Below are 22,500 nucleotides of genomic sequence, written 5' to 3' on the forward strand. Positions count from 1 at the left end.
CTTTTTAACGAACAAATTTATTTTTCTAAAATATTAATTATTACATCTTCGTTGACCTACCACACATGCAAATAACAAATTATTACTACTTCTCATATTAACTTTTCTTTTATTAAACAAAAAAAAAGCATTCATATTTTATGTGAAAATCTCTTACACTAATTAATATTTACTGTGACAATGATGCTAATTATAAGTTAAATAAAAACAGCTCTAATGAAAATAACAATTAATATAAAATTTATTTAAATTATTTTAGAGGCGGACTGACGAGGTAACGGTGGACAGCGAGGAACAGAATGCGGTGTTTGTGTGTATTTCCGGTGAGTAACTCTATTTTTTTTCTTTTGTAAATTTTAGAATATGATAACAATTATTTTATGAGTTATACACACACATTATACAATTAATGTTTGTATATAATAAAATATTTTAATAATACCAATAATTTAATTATATCATTAATCAGCCAGTTTTTTGTAATAATTAAATTAAAGTGTAAAGTTGCAAAAAGATTCATTACATTTAATGTTACACGATTAGTTTAATAAAAATTTCTTTTTATCAAGAAATTCTAAAAGTTACATTTTATGCAGAAACATTTTGAATAGTATACATTTTATAAATAACATTTCACACTTAGAAATGCAAAAACTATGATGATCTTAATATATGTTATTTTATAACGTAGTTAGGATAGGTCAGGTTAGTATCTTTTTCATTCTTAGCTTAATATTAAGCAAGTTCATAAAATGTTCTTTAGTATTGATAATATTAAAATTAAATTATTAATAACAAATCAATAAGAGACTGTGTGTATTTCACTTTAGCATTAGACCGAATAATAGCCCATGTGTAATTTAAAGTAAAAAAAAATGCAAATATTTATAATTCACATATTAATATTAGTCATTAATTTGCCTGATGAAAATTTGAAATTGTCAAATTTCTATTTATGCTCTATCATATAACTTATCTTACTCATTATATACAACAAAGTTACGGCACTGAAATTGCAAGATAATTAATTTCTTTCTCTGTTTAAATTATTTTCAAGTAAAAAGTGAATAAAAAATATGATGTAAATACTAAAAACGATTAATTTTTTATTTTATGTACTTCGAGATATAAGAGAGCAATATAATAGTTAATCATTCCTATTTTTATATTGGATATTTGTATTATAAAAATATTATTAAGATAATGACATGATGGGTGCGTTCAAGGCAGTGAAGCTGCCAGTTTGTTTGCCAAGCAAATGCTACGTAGCTAACAAACAGCGGCTCATACATCGTATAATTTTTTGCAGATATAATATATTAGAAATTACCGTTATTGTTAGAAAGTAATGATATGTGTCATTAATAATGTAAAATTTGCATTTTCTGTTAATGTTACATCCTTAAAGATATTTTTGTCATATATAAATGAAGACTACAGTAAAATGTAAATAATATTATTAAATTTACAGCATAAATTAACTAACGGAGAATGCATAGTTAAAAAGCAAATAAATATGTCATATAATAGTTACAATAAATTAAATTGCTAGCTGAGCAATGATAAAATATGTTATTAGGTTAGTCGTTGTAACAAAGCAATTAACAATTTTTGAAACTTGAATATTATATACTAGAATATTATATAATCTTTCCGTGTATAAATCTGCAAGATATTATGTTGTATCGCAAGTATCTGCAGTTCTTTCTTCCTTTCTTATCATTCTTTCAGTTTTCTCTTTTATTCTCTTTCTTTTTTCCATTATATTTTCTCTGTTTTTTCTCTATCTTTTTCTTTTTCTTTTTTTCTAATCCTCCCTACATATTCCTTGCCTTTCTTGTTTTCTACATTAGTCTTTTTTTTGTCTTTATTTTTCCATCCTTTTTTATTCTTTTCTGCAATTACTCGAGGTGCATTCATTCCAACATTCTAATATTTCATCTACTCATCATTTATGTATGTCTAATGGCATTCTTATTCGCTATTCTTTTAACAAGACAAATAACTATCATTTAACCAATATTGTCTACCTCTAATCTTTTCTTTTTCGCACTTTATTAAAATAATAATCAATAGCGTGATACATAATAATATCAAAAGTAATAATTGATTCGATTTTCCGAAAGAAGAAATCAAGAGACACGATAATTTCTTCCAAGTGCACGCATCAGCAGCAAGTGAGATTATGTATTTTTACGCGAGCCATCTAGTTAAGCAAAAACGTAATTATTAAATCTCAATAACGACTAATAATAACTGGACTAATTGGTTTCTTATTAGACTCAATCGATTACTCGAGATATTGTGTACAAAAATTAAATTGACAAGCAATCGACACGCAATTTGCTTGAACTTAATAAATTAATAAATTCAAAAAATATTATTAGGCATTAAGACCCTTAATTGAATATGATCTTCTTCGCTTAATTATATCAGTATATATTTTTTAATTCATTTGATAGCTAACATCCTATGTAAGATATTAAATTTTATTATGAATAAAATAATTCTAGAGCAGTAATATTAATACTTAATAAGCTTTATTTAAATATTTCGATATCTCATTTTTAAATATATATTAAATATTACTTTTATATTTTTATTTACTTTTAATGTTTTTTATATTTTATATACAAGGATTAAAGAAAAACAAAGGTCACAATATTTTTCTGTTTAAAATGATTTTATATGCTAACTTAAAATATTATCAAATTATTTTACACTTTTAGTAAATAAAGTTATGATTTTTTTTTTCGTTTTAAGATTAAAAAGATAATTTATCACTTATGACATTCTAAAAACGCTCACTATTTCATAGATAGCAGCTTATTTCGTAATTCTGGTACATCGACTACGTTACCAGAAGTCCGTGATGGATTATCTACGGCGGAAGCAGCATTCAGACGTTTATCGGATGCGGAACAAATTCTGCTGGAGAGTTTGGACATCGATCAATATAGACCCAGGCACACTGGCCGATTTCTGACGATGCATAAAAGACGACGTAAGAAGCTTACTACCAGATCCTTGAATCAGGAACCAGGTATCTTGGACGATATCTTTCACGGACTGGTACAGGTAATTTATATATAAAAAATTAAAACTTTTAAAATAATTACAATACTCATAAAAAATTAAAACCATTTTCATCAATATATCGTACAGCAATATTTTCTATTTATTTAACTTTTAAGATTTCAGTCGAGATTTAAGTCTAACGAATGCTTTTTTGTTTCATACATAGTGCACATGAATATGAATAGAAAATTTTATTTCACGCCAACGCCCTTTATAGGATACATCTTGTTTTATTATTATCAGAAAAATGAGAGAAATAGCATGTTTCCCAGATTTCTCCCAATTTTTTACATATACCAATTTCAAGCCTAGCAGCTACAATTAATGCGACATCCTTAAAATAATAATACAGGGTGGGCCATCTATTGGTACGTTTTTGAATTTCGTCGTATGGCAACACCGAACGAGCTACAGACCCGAAATTTTGACAGTTTATTAGTCATACCGTCCGCGGCACGAAACAACATGTTTTCTCTTGAAGAGCGTTTTGAAATTTTAAAAACTTATTTTCAAAGTCAGTGCTGTGTCGCCGAAACTGTACGAATTTTGAAAAGAAATATGGGTCGTGATAGAGCACCCACCGAAGGAGCTATACGCAAATTGGTGAGGAAAGTTCGTGAGAAAGGGATGTTAGTGGATGACATTATATTACGACTGTTTTGAGTGAAATTGGCGCCGAGGTAGTCCAAAATGTCATTAATAATTGGGGTGACCGAATGGCATACTGTAAGGCCAGTAGAGGGAGCCACATGAACGAAATCGTTTTTCATTCTTGACGCGGATACTTTTAGCTTCACAACAAAAAAAAAATTAATAAAAAATATCAATGTATGCTCATTTGATCGCATTTTTAAAAACGTACCAATAGATGGCCCACCCTGTATATATCTAATATAGAATTTTTTTTTGAAAGTGCAATTAGACTTATTGCCCTATTATGCCAGATAAATATATAAGTAGATAGATTGGAAATCTATATATGTGTCCTTTTTTTAGAAAATTGATAGATTTGTCAGCGCGAAATTCAGAAGTGATAGATATGATGAGAGAAGTTCATCCTAGCGTGGAACAATGCATAATATAAAATTTTTTATCAAGAAAGGAACAAAATCCTCGAAAATAGACGTGCATATATATTCAAAATCGAGACAATATTCTATACTATAATGCCGATCAGCACAAATAACTTCATCAATTCGGTCAGCATTCTCTGCCGTTATCGATATTCTTCGGCGCCAGAGATGCGGTTCGTTCTCGACGCGTTGTCGCCCTTCTTTAAAGCCTTACTCCATTTATAAATGCTTATATCTGACAACGTTTTCTTGCTATATTATGCTTTTTCTATCCTTGTGCATATTTCCGAGATCATATTTTATTCCGTCCTTGGTAAGAAATTTAATTATTATGCGTTGTTCTTCGTTTGGATGAACTTCTTTGCTCATATTTCGCTTCTATCGAATTTTACATTAGTACATCTGCCAATTTTTTCAAGAAAATACACATTTCAGAATATTAAATGATTCGAACCGCATTCAAGCATGCCTCGTTATTTGGACATGCAAATTAAATTTAAATTTGAACGCCCTCATATTAACTTCTGCATTGATTTTTGTGAATAAATATTATGGTGATAATAAGTGGATGACATGCTTGTTTCGAAAACGTTATACGATGGTAATCAGTGATTATTTGAAAATTGCAAAACCAGATGTGTGCAGACAAATTTAAATGCATTTGAATGCGTATAAATTTTATCCTTAACACATTTCATGTTAGCGACACGGTTAGATCAGAAGAATCATATAGAACTTGTCATTCAGGTTTTTTATAATATTTCAAATACATATAAGCAGATATATTATATATCATAAAATATTTCATATTATATTTAATATTAATATGTTGTTTTAATTATGTTATTCATTTAAAAGTATATAACTTATGTGTATGTGTATGTGTGTGTGTGTGTGTGTGTTTTATATTTAACTATATTTAATATTTTACATATTTCCACACATTTGTTTTTTTAATAATACTCTATGTTTTTTAAAATTATTAATTATTGTATTTTGTATGTTGCCTTTATTTTAATATGTAATAATATATTTTTAAACCTTAAAGTTATTATAAAACATACGTTTTTAGCACATATAATAAATGCGCCAACATGGGCCACTGCTGATACACGCGATCTGAATGGAAAGTCACGCAAAAATAGCGCAGCACAGAACGTGTTGAGGTTTTAATCTTATTGTAAAAGATTAAATAATTTTTTGGAAAAATTGCTTTATTTTGACGGAAAATAATAATATATTAAAAATATTTATTTTTTGCTACGGATTTTTTATCTAAATTTGTATCAATTTTCAAATTTTGAGCAATACTTTATATTATAATCAGATTTAAAATTAAAATTCTTGAAGTAAAATTTTTTTTAATTATAAAAAGAAATTTGTTAAACTATATCTATGATTTTATTTTTCTAATATCTAAAACGAAGCTTTTTATTTTTAATTATAATTTATAAATTATATGTATATAATGCAACACTTTCGAAAAACAATGTATATAGAAACAAATAAAAAATTTTATAATCTAGAAAGAATATGATGAAGAATAGCCTATAATATGTTACAAATAATAAAAATTAAAAAAATCTTTACTTATTAATTTCGATTTTATATAAGAATAAAATGACATTCTTTTCTCACTATATTTTCATGCGCGCGCTAAGTTTATATTTTTATTCCTTCTAACAATACTCCATTATGAGTACCATCATGTTTGGATTATATATGTTACAGTGCGTGTTGCAAAGAGCTGGAAACTGGCGCTTTAATGCTTTCACGCTGGAAACAGTCACAGGTGGTAAGTATAATGAAAATCATGTATATAAATTTTTACAATATTATTTTTACAATAAAACAACCAATTTTAAATTATAAAAATATACTTTTTACAATTTTATTTTAATATTGTAAATTTTTACAAAATAATTTTATTATCACTACGTTATAACTTTTTAGGCAAATAAAAATTATGTGATGATATCTAATTGAATAAATTTAATAATGATATATAATTTGTAAAAATGCTACAATAGGAATTTTTATTTTTTTATACGTATTTGGATTGGTTTAAAAATTTTTACAATAAAAGCACATAATGATAAATATGTCAATATGGTTTATGTTAATAGACTGTCTACTAGTCTGAACAAAGTCACACAAAAATAGCGCAGAACATGTTAAAATTTGATCTTATTGTAAAAGATATGAAAAATAATTAAATAAGTTTTTGTTTAGAAAAAATTATTTTATTTTGAAGCATAATTATAATCTTCTATTAAAAATAAATAATATGTATTAAAATCTTTCATTATCCTAATTTTATCAATTGGACTATGTTTGGAATGAAAAATTTATTGTTACGCGAAATAATCTCCAATATTCGTCTATAAGAGAAAATTAAACTTGGTTTATCGCATTAATTAATTCTAAATGATACTTTAAAAATCTGCATTTAAAAAAATTTTAATAATTTTTAATATTTAAATATTTAAACAAAAGAATACAAAAGCGAAAAGAATTCAATATTCTATACTTCAGATAATTGAATAATTTTAATATTTAAAAATAATTTAATATGACATTATTATTAAATAAGCATTAAATCTTCAGATTATCCAAATGTATATATTTGAAAAAAGGATTTTATATTTAAAAAGTTACACATAAAATATTTAAATTATTAAAGTATTAACAGATTTAATTTGAATAAACACAGATTCACTAAAAAATTACAACATAATCATTAATTTATAATTAGGTAATCGTCACACGTAATGCTGTGTTTAATTTTTAGGTCGTTCGCTGCCGGTATTATGTGTCCACCTCTTCCATTGTTATGGTCTTTTTCAATACTTCAGTTTGGATGTTGTAACAGTATGGAAATTATTTGGTAAGAATGCACTTCTAACTGTTTAAAATTCCGCGAATATAAACAAGCTGATTATTATTTAGTCTATATTAATTATAATGAACAAAGCAGTAATGAACACATAGAAATATCATTTATCTAATCATATTTTTTCTGAGAGAGGGAGAGAGGGGAAAGTTAAGAGAGATTTGTATCATTTTTATTATGTAAAAAAAGAAGATAGAATAAAAATAAGAAAGTAAAAATAAATAAAAATTTTTGAAAAAGTGAATTTGAATATCGTGGTCAAATAATTTATGTTAATTATTTAATTGAAGCTTTTATCGAGGAGGGTTATCACAGTACAAATCCTTACCACAACAGTATACATGCGACGGATGTCACTCAGGCAATGCATTGCTTTCTCCAAGAAAAAAAGGTATTTTTTTATGTTTATTTTGCACTTTATAGATAAATGTAGAATATTTTTTAATGTAAACAGCATGTAATATCTCAATTCTTCAGTGGGAATGACCGAGTTATAAATTTGCAGATTAAAACACATCTAACCAATTTAGAAATTATGGCTTCCTTGATAGCGGCTGTAACGCATGACTTAGATCATCCGGGTGTTAATCAACCGTTTTTGGTCGCAACGAGTAATCATTTAGCTGCGCTTTATCAGGTAGGAGCATCTTTGTTAAATTGTTCATTATAGAATTGAAAATCTGAGAGTGATGTGCGGTAATAAAATAATTTTCATTCAAAATTATTCAATCATACAAATTTACAAAAGAAACGTTAATATTGCAGAATAGATCACGAATATACGTATAAGTTTGATAATTTTCACATATAATTTTTTAATATTTGATCAACATACAGGAAGATATAACATATAAATTTGATATTTTTTGGCACATTAAAATTATTAACTTTTAATGTTAACTTTTAATGTCTAAGAAAATAATAAATTTAACAAATGTGTAAATTGTATTTTTTAAATCAATTGATACAAAAATTTTTTTTATTATAATTTCATATGTCTTGACTACCACTTTAAATATTTCTCTTAGTTTTGATAATAAAAACTATTTGAAAAAAAAGTTATACTTTTCGAGGGAGCAATTAAGAAGATAAGAAAAGAAAAAAATTTTTTTGAGATCATTTGTTTAAAAGATTTCAACTTCAACATTATTTTGTTAAATAGAACTATACATTTTTATTTGCATCACTTTATAGTTGGTATCGAAAATTTTAATTCTAAAACTACGCAATATATTTTTGTATACTCGATTTGTCATATCAAACTGGACATTTTTATATTTAACTTTGACAAAACTGCATATACCTCGACAAATTTATTTCGAGGAAAATGCCAAATTTTGTAAAATATGGATGGAAAAAATCCAGATTGAAAATCGAGATACATCTATATGGGATGAGAGTTGGATTCAAATCCGCGACCTGTTGACTACCAGTCGATTGCTCTCATATATTATCATGTAAAATATGATTACAACATCAAAACAGATGTGATTGCAAAATATAAATTATATTAATATAAATTTAATAATAATGATTATAAATAATTATAATAATATTTAGAAAATAGATGATTATTTTTTAAGTAAATTTCTCATACTTTTTGGAGAATTTCTGTCATTATATTTCTTAAATAATTTATCATATCGAATTCATCAAGTTGAGAAGATGTATTAGTTATTTGATATGATATAATATTAGAGGTATAATTATAAGAATAATTAATTTAATTTCTTTATTTATATTAGATTATTATTGTAAATATTATATGAATTTATATTGCAATTAGCGATCATACAGAAATATTTCGAATGATGATGAAACTTTCGAAGTGGGAATGTCATAAATGTCATAATTATTACTCGTGCTATACATATAAGTTAAGGTGTACAAGATAAAAAAGCACGTATGAGCATGCCTCACAATATTGTTTAGAATTAATATCATATTTTACTGTAACAAAATTATAAGATAAAATATCGTTACAAATACAATCTACTCGTCAAAACACATATTTTTTAACTTATATACCTTAAACTCTAGAAAGATTTTGTAAAAAATTATATATAAAAATATAATTTTATTCAGACATATTGGAATAAAATAGTAACTAGAAAGCTAAATGCTGCAATTTGTCTATATCTTAACTGAAAACTCATTGATATCTATCTAAATTGTAAATTATTATTTGAGTTGCTTTCCATTTATACATATATATTGTGATGTATTATTTCATCTTTTTCAAATCCCATTTCATTGATAAATAAAATAAAAGTTGAAATTGCGTGTGACCCATGTAAAATACATATTAAATAGTTATATTTAACAATATATTTTAAGGAGAATCAAATCGCACATCTCTTGAATCATGTCACTTTAAAAGTATTGTTAACTTGATGAATTATAAATTGATATTTTATTTTATATAGCGAGATTATTTGTAAATATTCAATCAAAAAACATATCTGTCGTAAATTAATGGTAAACAAAAATATTTTATCGTAAATATTTTTTTTTCAATTTATTGTTCAAAAAATAAAATTATATGACATTCTTTTTTAAATGCTCTAAACTTTCTTAAGTATTATTGTTTACTTTATAAATCATCTTGTTATATGTATTTTTTATTTCTTTTCTGACAATTATTATTTATAAATAACTTATAAGTTAAGCAATATCTATCTATAATCGAAGGTTAACAACTTTCAGAATACTTCTGTTCTCGAAAATCATCACTGGAGATCAGCTATAGGATGTCTTCTAGAAAGCGGTGTCTCGGCACAATTACCAGCCGACGTAAGACCAGAACTTCAACGGCATATCAGTTCATTGATCTTAGCAACAGATATTACAAGACAACAAGAATTTCTTACGCGTTTTAGGGTACATCTCCTTATATTTTTTTTCCTTTTAATTATCTAAATTAATCATGACGTGTTTTTTTTTATTTCTTTTTGTTTATTTTATTGCAGGATTATTTGAGCAACAATTCACTTGAAATGAAACGCGAGGAAGATCGTCATTTCATCCTACAAATTGCTCTAAAATGCGCAGATATTTCCAATCCGTGCAGACCGTGGGATATATCTAGGAAATGGTCTTACAAGGTTTGCGAAGAGTTTTTCAGACAGGGCGATTACGAGCGTCGTTTAAATCTTCCAGTAACGCCATTATGTGATCGACATACCACTAGCATCCCAAAAATCCAAGCTGGTTTTTTCAAACACGTCGTTACGCCTCTCTACGTAGAATGGCATCGTTTTCTCGGTGATGGTTTGAGTGTGTCATTAATGGAATATTTAAAGATGAATCAGAAAAAATGGGAATCACTGATTAACCAAGAGATAACTGAAGAAAAAGAAACCGACATTTCTGAATTTAATGAACCTGAAGGAGTCATTAGTTCGGGCGAAGAAACGGCCGCTGATGAAGATTCGGGCAGTATTGATCTGCTGATACCAGCAACTTATGTGCAAACAGCGCGAATGCCGACATTGCCAGGACGAGTTGGACTCGATCGCGTTGGTAGACGTCATTCCGTTCCTTTAAGTGTATCGAAATCATTGTACTTACCTTTAACCCAGCCCAATAGAAGAGAAAGTATGCCGATCGAACAAGCCAAAGCGAAAAATCAATTCTGGAAGATAGAAGATCAAAATTTATTGGGGCCGAGTTCATTGTCTCTATTGTCTTCCAAAAGTAATATGAGCGAGTCAAATGTTAGTGTTGTCGAGAGACCAGTTAGCGCAGAGAATCTCTTACCAGAGACAAGTATAGCCAGTATTACGAGCAGCACCGAAGCATCGAGATTAAATACAGTTCTGCAATCGAATAATCAGTACAACGCGCAAACTAAACAACTTATACGACAACAGACTTTCCCTCCGTTGCAACCAAGTACAAGAATGAGGTATATGTCTGCGACTGCGGAAATGTCACAATGTTACATTCAGACATTGCTGGAAACTGACAATTCCTTTAGTTGCTCGACTCATACGAAAGAAAAATCATGTCCAAGCGGTCGGTACTGTTCACACGATCCTAATTCACGTCATCAAAAGAAATCCAGCATAAGTCCTCTTTCTAAAGAATTACCGACGGATATATCTGTCAAAAAACAAGGCTCGACCTTGTTGGATACAACAAAACAGAAACATACTGTCAATTCCATGCGTCGCCATTCTATACAGACTGTTCGCACTGATGATTCTTTTTCTAAACATAGATATAAAAGGCCTTCTTCCGCTCAAGATCCAGATTCCACGCAAATGTTCTATGCTGCGTTAACGGGTTCTTACAGTGACAAAAACAAATGTGTTCCTGACATGTACATTGCGGAATGTAAGTCGAATTTAGATTGCAACACCGAATTTAAATGTCATGATGCGAAATTAACAGTTCAAGAACTGCAAACTACGTTGTTGCCCAAAAAATTAGATCAATCTACTTCATCGACTTTGAGCGCATATTCTGCACAAGAACCGCGAAGATATTCAACTTCTGTCACAGAATGTAAAACGATAACGGTCGATCATGCAGGTAGACGATATACCACGATACCCGTGTCTTCTGAGCTTAGCACTCACAAAGTGTTCTTTATCGGTAGTCCTCCTGATTCGCCTCCTAATCATAGTGTATCTTCATCGAGTGACAGTGGTAGTGAGCCAAAAAGAAGTATCGATGATTCGAGTAAGGAAGCTAGTGTTATCATTGGCAATAGAAAGGAATTGGATAATGTGAAAGAAAAAAATTCGAAGAGTTCAAAGTTCAATTCCGATGCGCAAATGAAGGAAAATGTTGATCCCCGAACGAATGACGACGTCGCTAAAGCATCATCTCGTAGAGGCAATCAGGTAATCTAGTAATGATTTCTAAGGCTAATTTTTTTACTATAATTATATTGGATCATAACGTGAATATATAAAAGATATTACTTTTTCTAATATTATATGTGAAAGTGAATTTGTTGAATGAAATTCTTTTGCACTTATTTTAATATTTTTATACTTCGTGTTTGCGAATACAGAGTTTAATTGTGCTCTTGTATATTCAATTTCATCTTTTGTATATTTATTCTATTATGTTCTACAACTTTTATTTCAAAAATAAATTTAGTAAATTTTGGTCTATTTATCAAGTTTACAGCTATCTACGAAATAAGGAGGCACAAAGTTACTTTTTATGTATAACGTGGAGAACACACTTTTTACTTCCAATATCATAATCCAATATAATTACAACAAACAATAGGAAATTTTTATTTTGAAATATTAATCCTATATAATTACTATTACAGTTTATTTCAATCCTTAGAAATGTAATAAAAAATTCTTTCAATATTTCTTATAAAAATTTACATTTTTTAACACATTAAAATGTATAAACAATGAGATTTTATTTTACTTTTAAAATATAAAAAAATTCTCTTATATATTATGTTAAAAAATTAAAGAAAAATTATTTCTACATTTTTACTATTTACTATCTTTCTTTCTCCTTTTTTCTCTTTTTCACCTATTTTTGTTTTTTCTGCTTTCCTCACTTTTATTTTTCTTTTTCATAATACATTTCTCTTTAATCTCTATATAGTTATTTAAACCACTGACTTTCTTCCTTCATCTTCCCCAGAGAATATCTGATATTTCCTGCCATGTTTCCTCTGTCTATTATCTTTTACATTTTTCTTGCACATGTTAATTTTCATGTTTCCCTACCCATTTTATACTTACATTTCTCAGTACTATCTGTTCTCATTTCATCATCTAGATAAATATGGCTTTCCTTTCAGCTCTTTTTTAATATCTTGATACTTCCTCATTCTCTTTAACTGTTTATACTATCTGTTATATCTAGAACTCCTTAGACTTCTTGTTGTTTTTTTACATCTTTTTTCTTTGCGATTATTTAATTGTTTATTCAGTATCCCACTCTTCCTCCTCCATTCAAGTGTTTCCATCTCATCTCTCTAAAACAATCTTTCCTTTTCTTATTTCCGTAATCTTTCCTTGTTCTCTTTAATTTTTTGTCAACACTCTCTGATGTTACTCTTTTTTTCTTCCAATCTTTTTTCATATTCCTATATACTATTCTTTTTTTTACTTTGTTTCTTTGTAATTCTTGTCTCGTCACATATCCTGTTTTTATTCTATCCCCAGTATCTATCTCAGATATTTTTCTGTAATCTTTTTACTTCTTCTTTTCTCTCTCTCTCTCTCTCTCTCTCTCTCTCTCTCTCTACTTCTGTTCTATAACTTTATTATTGATTACACCAAACTTTGAAATCAAATCTTTTTTGGTTATTCGCAAATCTCATCTTTTGTATTTTCTACACCTGCATTATTTTCTATACCTGCCATTCTTTTTCTCGCCGTTTTTTTATCTTTTACTTATACCTCTTGCTCGCTCCCCCCCCCTCCACACACACACACACACACACACACACATTTTTTGTTAATATAATCTGTAATAATCAAATTTCTTTTTACTTTCTCTTTAAATTTTCTAGTTGCATATATTGTTATCAATATTGAATTCAGGGATGGGCAAAAAGACGCGGATCAGCTCCAGTTGGTCTTCTATCAAAATTGGACGATTTTACTTCAACGAATATATCTACCAGAGTTGATCATAATTGCAGACGTGGATCAGTACCAACTGATATTACTAAACATCAAGGTATTAGAGCATATATTCTAATTCTTCTATTTATACACTTATTAGATTTAAAAAATATATATGTATATATATATATATATATATATATATAGAGAGAGAGAGAGAGAGAGAGAGAGATTGTAAACATAAATTATAATTATAAATTTTATCACTAATAGAATTTTAAACTAATAGAATTTTATCAGTTTACATTTCCGAAAAAAAAAACGAATCAATTTACCTCATATTTTTGACTAATACTTTCAACATTTTGATTAATCTCTTATAAATCAAGATATATAATATATATATTTATATTCTTAAACAAATAAAATTAACTTTATCGAATAATTTATATAACATAATGTATAAAAACATCTTGTACATAACAGATAAATTACATACATGATTTGAATTTTAATTACATATATTGAATAAATATTTTGGATTAGCAATACTGGATGCTATATAATGCTATATAATAAACTTTAGATTTATTACTAAATTTTTATTATTTATAACGCGGTAACGAATGTGTTAAATAGAAAAATTTATTGTTAGTAATATATTATGCTATATATATATGCTTTATTAATATATTCATAAAAATATTTTAAAGATAATATAATACTGAAAAATAACGATAAAAAAATAAACATTATTACTAAATAAAGCAAAAGTAATTAATTTCAGTTATTTTTTAATTTAACAAATTTTTATTTAAAAAATAATAAACTTAAATTTATAATTTTTATTTAGAAGTATAATTTGCATCACTTAGGCCCGGTTGCACCAACGGGTTATTTTAATTTTAAATGAGGCTTAAAATTCTTTGTCCCTGTCTCTTTTCGATTTTAAAACGAGATAGAGAGAATTTTAAAATTCGCTTAAAATCAAAGTAACGTTGGTGCAACCGGGCCTTACATTGTGAATACACATTAGGTGGAAGTTGTAACCGGTTAACTCTAGGATATCGAGGAGACAATTTTTCGGATCTACGAAGATCTAGTCTTCCGCAAGAGACTGCATTAGGAAATCTTTTAGAAAATGTCCTCACTTTAACTCGTAAGTATATTTTAATGGTATGATATAACACAGAAATGCAATTTTACATGAAATTATTTCAGGCGAGCGTGAAAGCATTTCAATAAACAACAATAATAATAACAACAATAACAGTAACCGCAGCAACAATAACGGCATTAGTAAATGTGATAGTACCATGTCCGGAATGCTTTCTCCAAGACGAGGATCAATACCAGCAGACATATCCGAATTACGTCGCGATCTATTTAGTAGGAATAATGTAAATAGTAAACCGCGAAACCGGAAAAAAATTTTAAGAAGACGTAGTAGTGGTGGCCCAGAAATGTTCACCTGTGGATCTACCGATGGAAACGACAATGGTACATGGCTCAAATGGAAGAGAGACATAGGAAAGCGCGATCCTGTTCCCGAAGCATTTGTCAAACGACGAGGATCTCTACCCATAGAGATGGTGGCTGTTTCACATGCTGGTCGGTACAACCATAGATAAAGGAGGATGTCGTAACACAAGCGGGTACAAATATGTTTTCCAAAAATATACGTATTTTTCGTATTGTTCATTTTTATTTTCTGAGAAAATAGTTGCATTTCGGACAAAAAATTGTGCAATTATATTGAATAAAAATTTTTACTAAATGAAAGTCAATTGTAATCGATATATAAACAAATAATATTAATTTTATTTAACATAAAATACTTGTACATCAGCTTATTTACAACAGTATTGGAATAAAAATTAAATATACAATACAATTAAATTTTAATTTAATTAACTTATTACTTTATGAGCTTTATTTTAGTTATTACGACATTCTTTTAATTTTAAATAATTTCGAAATTTTAATTTAAAAAGTATCATGAAGTAAATTAATTTATCATATAATATGTGCTTGTTAAGCATATTGAAAACTTTCTATAGAATCAATTTTTTAAATATAATATTAATTATAGATATATTAATTATAGATTGATATATTATAGATTGATATAGTTTATAAAAGATTAAATATTTCGGCTTTTTTCTCAGGGAACTTTTTTGTTTCTTATTCAGAGATGTTTAAATTGAGAATATTATACACAACATTTTTACGTTGTGTATATAATTATTAGATTTTTTAATGCATCCCATATAGTGTAAACTGCATCCTTCTCACCTACCTTTTTTTTATAATGACAAACATTAACAGAATTTAAACAAATTTTTATTCTACCCGTAACAAATCATCACGACACCAATCATGACAACAGCTGAATGTCATTCTTAAGTTATACTGATAAAATTTCTGTTTATTGTAGGATCAACATCAGCACGTAGATCTAGCCTGTGGCGGTTTTAGTATGCTGTAGAAAAAACAGGGCCGTCCATGCAGTGATTAAATCATCACAACAGTCTTTCCTTAAATTATCAGCAGTAACATCAGCGACGATCGATTACTGATTTTTAAAATTGTCAATATTAAAGACATTTTTATCGATTGTAAATGTGAGCAAGTGAATATTGTAATTATATTTTTCATGATTTTAAATAGTGTTATGAGAATGATAAATCAATTTATACTTGAATCACGTGAATTGGTTAATATCGATATGATTGTGATATCACAAGTATTGTGATATGTTCTTGCATATGCTAAACAAATCGAAAGTAGTTGGAAGATTTTGATTGTTAATTGAGATGTTGCAAATTTATGTTATAGGTATAATATTGAATATCGAGACATTAGTCTCGTATAATCTAATAAATAAAGAACGGAGAGATGGAGTAAGTGAGGGAATGAGTGAGTGAGTGAGTGAGTGAGTGAGTGAGTGAGTGAGTGAGTGAGTGAGTGAGTGAGTGAGTGAGTGAGTGAGTGAGTGAGTGAGTGAGTGTGTGTGTGGGTGTGTGTGAGAAAGAGAGAGAGAAAGAGAGATAAAGATAAAAAAGAAAAGAAAAGAAATGAGAAAAAATATATACATATACGTAGGACATATTTTATGGGTAGATTTAACATAGACAAATAGCAAAAAATTAATATGAATTATCTATTTTATTTTGTTCTCAAGATGTAATTGAAGATGTCTTGAAATATTTCACTTAATCTTTATCTTTGATGATTGATTGAAAAGAACTTTGGTAAAGATCGAAACACTAGTTTCAATTAAAAAAATATTTCAAGTATAAAAACTCAATTAAGAAAATATTAGATACGCATTCAGTATAATTATATTATTTACTTTGGTTAATCTACATCATTCTAATTTTTCTATAAATTAATTATTAAATTTTTTATCTTTATTTTTTTTTTTGTTAAATCTACTTTTCAAATATGTCCCACATATTAAAATATATTTATAACTATATTACATTCCTCGCACTTTATATACTTGCGTGGAAGAAATAAAATAGCCAAAGTAATCATTACATTTATTTGTGCCATATATACGAGAATTATTTGAAGTGCGATATTCTGAAAACTTGTATAACCATAGCTCAAATTACATTTGATAATTTATTATAAGGTAAGAAGGGAGAGAGAGAAAGAGAAAAGGAGAAAGAGAGAAAAAAAAGGAAAAAGAAAAATAGAGTAATATATGCAGGGTTCAATATGATTTTTTAATAATTAAAATACTTAGAATGGAGAAGGAAAAAAGACTGGTAGAAGGCACCCGCCGTTATCTAGATCTACACATTAAAAGATCTACCTAGATCCAGATTAAAAGAAAGATATAAATCGAACAAGATTTGCTCATAGATGAGAAAGATTTCAATTTTTCGAAAAATATTCGCGGCAGGATAACATTAATTGCAAGCCATTGATCAGCAAATCGCGATAGATATTATTTATACTAAATAAATAATATTTAAAGCTTTTAACATTTTTTCACTTATATTTATAATTATAAACATTTTACATCGAAAGTGTATATATGAAAACCGATAGAAGAATTTTGTTATATTTTTTAAATCAAATAAAAAATAATTTGAAGTAATAAAAGCTATTGTAATTTGACTTCAGAGAGAAAATGAATATACTCATGAATTTGAAAAAAGCACTTCTCTAATATTTCATCAGTTATAAAAAACTAAGTTTTCCGTGAAAAAATAGCATGCAATGTAAGATAAAAATTTGTTAAATAATGTAATAACAATAATGATAATAATAATAACATTAAGCAGCGATATGTAAGAGATAACTACGGTGCGAATTTTTCTATCACAGGGTATTACCCACATGCCCCCCTTATGAATTCGAATGGATCATAGGATAGACCTGATGGACAAACCTCGAATAAGTAATAATAATAAAACGATAATACTAATATAACAATAATAAAATAGTAATAAAAACATTAAAATTAATAACAGTAAAAGCAACAATAAAGTTGTAATTACTACTTTTATCATCGTCATTTATAATGCTATAATCATCAGCATAATCATCGTCGTTGTTGTTCTAGTTATAATGACGTTCAAATAAATAAACGTTTTAAGATTAAGTTACAGCGATATGCGCGCCATATGCGATTCATTTTGAAGTTAGTTAGTCAGCAAAGTACATTATTTAATTATTATTTAATATTCATAATTGCGACACATAGGTTTATAGTGCGTGAGCATAAAATAAATCAAAAGACAACAACGGAAGTTACATTAATAAACATATTTTCAATACAGATATTATTAAACTGCCTTTGCGTAAATACGATCAGGAGATACCATTGTTAAAGATACTTGTATGTTATTAAAATTATCATCTGTAGAAAGTTTTGATAACAATATTATTTACATTTGAAAATGAAAATGTAAAAAATAAAATGAATCTTTGTCCTTAAAATTTCACTTCATGTACTATTATAAAAAAAAAATCTTCGTCTCTCAAATTGTCCGAAAGTAAAATAATATTACTAAGTCATAGAAATTAAAAAATATAAGGAATATCGATGGTAAGTTTTGCGATTAATCAAAAATAATCATTAATATCTATGTCAACATCATAAATGGATTATCCATTTTTAAGAATATTTGCGAATAGTAGTTTTCTCTCTTCACCGATTTTCTAAATCTTCCATTCAATAGCTGCTAATGCTTTATATGTATTTCACTTTTTTAATCAAAACTTATTCGATGATGCTGTATCATTTTAATAACAACTATATATTATAACAATGTTTCCTGCAATTGCAAATCTCTTAAATTAATAATTATGTTTTTTCATCAGTAATGATACATGCAATACTGCGCGACAATGAAACATTATATATATATATATATATATATATATATGTGTATATATATATATATATATAAATACCTAGATTAGTATAAAATTTCCTAATCTTTCAAATTCTTAAGAAAAGAACGTGTATACCGTATTATACGATATTAATATGCGATACCATGAAAACAAAACAAAAATTGAGAAGTTTAATTAAAACATTTATTTGAAAACAATTTCTTAAGATACTTGTCTTTATCACACAGACCAATTAAATGGGACTAAACAAAAAATTCTTTAAGCAAAGCTATAATTGACTTAAGCGCTTGCCTAAAATAAATACGAATTCTCAATACTTCTATACATGACCACATTGTTCAATCACTTTTTGAGGAATTTATTGCACTTATATCTTATTCGAGAAATATATATACACTTGTTCCCTTTTATCAAACCATCCTCTTACTCTATCATAATTTAATTGATGTTTTTTGATGCAAAAAATAATAAATAAAAATTTCCTAAATATTTTTCCTGACCCAATTTTTAAATATTATGTATTTGTATCGTACTGTTTTTATGCTTATCCTAAAAAAATTTAAGGAACTAACGAAATACAGCAAGGTCCAGATTGAGCTTATCGTTAAGACAAAAATCTTGTATCGACTGTTTGATACAGGAATACAGCGGATTTAGGATCAATTGAATTTTTATTACATTGATAGGAGCAATTCGATAGGAATCTCACTGTAATTCGTTAATCATTATATAAATAGTAAGTTTGGCGTACAAATACACTGTGCAGCAAATAACGCAGACCGTAACTATCATTTTCAATTCAGATATTTTTTATTATTACATTTTAAGCAAATATAAATAATGTATTAATTTAACTTTTGATCCTATAATATAATGGTTTTTACAATTATGACTTCTTTATTAGTTATTTAATTATGTATGTGTGCGTACGTATGTGCTCGTATGTGTATGTGTGTGTGCGTATGAGATCTATAAAAAGACAGAACAAAATTTGTTGTTTACGTGCTAATGATTTGAAGGAGTATCAAAGTCGTCATATGATAGAAAATCTTTATTTTAAAAATAAATATCGCATGCAGTATTTTATCTTTAATTTTTTGTGCAGCAAATAGTACTGTAAGCGTGTATAATGAGTTATAACATTATGAATGTTACAAATGCATGTGGTGAACATTTATTTTTGAAATAAAGACCAGCACGAAATAATAACGTGATCTTAACGCTCCTTCAAATTAGCATGTAACAAAGAAATTTGGTGATTTTTTTAAACATACTTCGTATATATGTATATGTACATGTATGTGTATATATGCATATGTATTTATAATATAAATAAGTCGACTAATGTTGAATAATTTTTTCTTTACGCAGAATAAGTTGTTTACAAGAATAAAATGATAATTTGTTTATATTAATTACAATGTTTTGTTAGAAATATTTCAAATGATGAATAAAATAACTTTGTGTTACATCTTTTTAATATAATAATAAGATTAAGTATTATATTAATTATTAGTATTTCAATAGTTCAGAACATAAACCAAAAGTAAAGTTGATTCCTTGTTATCGTCCTATATTATATTTAGAATGTTTTTTTCTTTAAATTTGAAAAGTTATATATTACAAGTTACAAAGTCATGCAACATAACGAAAAAGTGAATGTTGTTTGCGCAAAATCCAATTAAATTTATAAAAATGTAATCGAATAAATTGTATAACAATCTTGTCCAAGTGCATTTTTATGTTTAACTTTTGTAATACATTGCATTGATTCTTTGCATCATTGATTCATCGTTTTACATGTTTTACGTCTCAAAGATTCACAAAACAAGTATAAAATTTTAGCGTGAATCGCAATATGGAAATGTCAATTAAAAAATTTGCATGCCAAAAGATGGAATCGTTTGATGACAAGAAAGTTATTCTGTATTTTCTATAAGATTAATAATAGATAGTTAATTGCATTAGACATGCAATTAAAAAATGTGTTCTTATCATTATCTGTAATTTAACCATAATATTATTAATGACAAATATAAGATTATGTGGATATGAAGTAATACATATTACAAAGATGTGAGTGCATAAAATGCGAGAAAGCGAGCATGTTTCAAATAATTGTCCTGATTGGCTATATAACAAAGTTATGCCAGTATATATGTAGTAGCTCTAAATGGCCTATTACATTTATTACATATAATTACTTTATTATAGATAGTATGTATGAATAATAGCCGTACTTTTACACTTGGTTCTATCGACTATTTATTTTTGAAGCATAAATGTGATTTTATTAGAATTATAAGAGATGTCTGCGGATATGTTATCAAATTATATTATCAGATTAGAATTGGATAAAAGTAACATAAGATACGATGTAAAATCATTTCCTTTATTAAAGATTTTTTAAAATCACATGGCTTTTTATTATAGCGATTTTTATGTTAATGGATAAAAATTTCTGCTTTACAACTCTATAATTAAGTGTATATATTAAAAACGTAATAAAAATAATTTTAACCATTATTTTATATTAAAATTATATTTATGTTTATTTTTATATTATTTATTTTATATTATATATGTATATATATATATATAAAATGTAAAATACTAACAATAGATAGATGATCATAATATATTATTATTCCATATTTTGAACAGAATGAATAATTAAAAATCAAGAAAATAATATATGCGATGTATACATATAAAATATACATGTATTATGTATGTAATCTCATCTAAAAAAAACAAAAATATTGGGACCTTGAATAAGTTCTCGTTGATTTTCCGTGAAAAGTAATGCTTTATTTAAAAAAAGTCGTAAAAAACATATCATTGAAAGTATTGTCTATTGCTAGCCACTACTTTTTCCCCATCTTTCTCAGCATTTAAATTCCACGTCGGAAAAACGACACGTCTTTTGAGGCTATCCAAGAATCGACCCATTTTTTGGCATCATCATAAAAATGGAAATGCTGCTCAGCCAGCCATCGATCGGAACAGGTGATAATCGAAAGGGGCAATGTCTGATGAATGAGGTAGGACGGCGGGTGGGGTAGGACTTCCCATTTAAGCGTTTCCAAGTAGGTTGTGCAACATGATCGAGCGTTGTCATGTTGCAAAATCACTTTGTCATATTTCTGCTCGTATAGTGGCGGTTTTTCCTTCAATGCTCGGCTCAAACGCATCAATTGTAGTCGATAGCGAGCTCTCATGATGGTTCCATTCGGTTTGAGCAGCTCATAATAAACTACACCCACCAAATGCAGAGCAGAAGCTTCGAACCATGAATATTCGGCTTTGCCGACGATGTTGATGCATAGCCGGGCTTACCCCACGATCTTTTACGCTTAGAATTATTGTAGTGTATCCACTTTTCATCGCCAGTTACGATACGATGCAAAAACCCTTTCCTTTTCTGCCATTGAAGCATTTTCTGTTCGTGGTAGCTCACACGTGGAAAGATGGCCGTTCGACGTCTCTTGGCTTCTCGTACTTAATATCCTTGGTTTTGAAT

The 22,500-nt window shown here is 27.5% G+C and overlaps 1 protein-coding gene across 7 annotated transcripts in view; it reads left to right on the plus strand.

The window, feature by feature from the left end:
• The window catches only part of LOC105148068 (uncharacterized), a 52,451-nt gene extending 31,059 nt beyond the window's left edge, over positions 1-21,392 (plus strand). For 3 of the 7 annotated variants that reach the window (XM_011059563.2, XM_011059560.2, XM_087416906.1), the window contains 12 exons: positions 260-323; positions 2,819-3,078; positions 5,883-5,946; positions 6,943-7,038; positions 7,335-7,435; positions 7,550-7,681; positions 9,751-9,924; positions 10,014-11,894; positions 13,578-13,716; positions 14,638-14,760; positions 14,823-15,212; positions 16,039-21,392. In XM_011059563.2, coding sequence (XP_011057865.2) covers positions 260-323; positions 2,819-3,078; positions 5,883-5,946; positions 6,943-7,038; positions 7,335-7,435; positions 7,550-7,681; positions 9,751-9,924; positions 10,014-11,894; positions 13,578-13,716; positions 14,638-14,760; positions 14,823-15,212; positions 16,039-16,079 — 3,465 coding nt within the window. In that variant the 3' untranslated portion in view covers positions 16,080-21,392. Of the gene's footprint in view, positions 1-259; positions 324-2,818; positions 3,079-5,882; positions 5,947-6,942; positions 7,039-7,334; positions 7,436-7,549; positions 7,682-9,750; positions 9,925-10,013; positions 11,895-13,546; positions 13,717-14,637; positions 14,761-14,822; positions 15,257-16,038 lie in introns of those variants that run through there. The other 4 variants (XM_011059561.2, XM_011059562.2, XR_846373.2 and 1 more) reach the window with 4 other exon arrangements.
• The last annotated feature ends 1,108 nt before the right edge of the window (positions 21,393-22,500 follow it).

Source organism: Acromyrmex echinatior, chromosome 2 (assembly GCF_024713525.1).
Source record: "Acromyrmex echinatior isolate Ae372 chromosome 2, ASM2471352v2, whole genome shotgun sequence".
Classification (NCBI taxonomy): Eukaryota; Metazoa; Arthropoda; class Insecta; order Hymenoptera; family Formicidae; genus Acromyrmex; species Acromyrmex echinatior.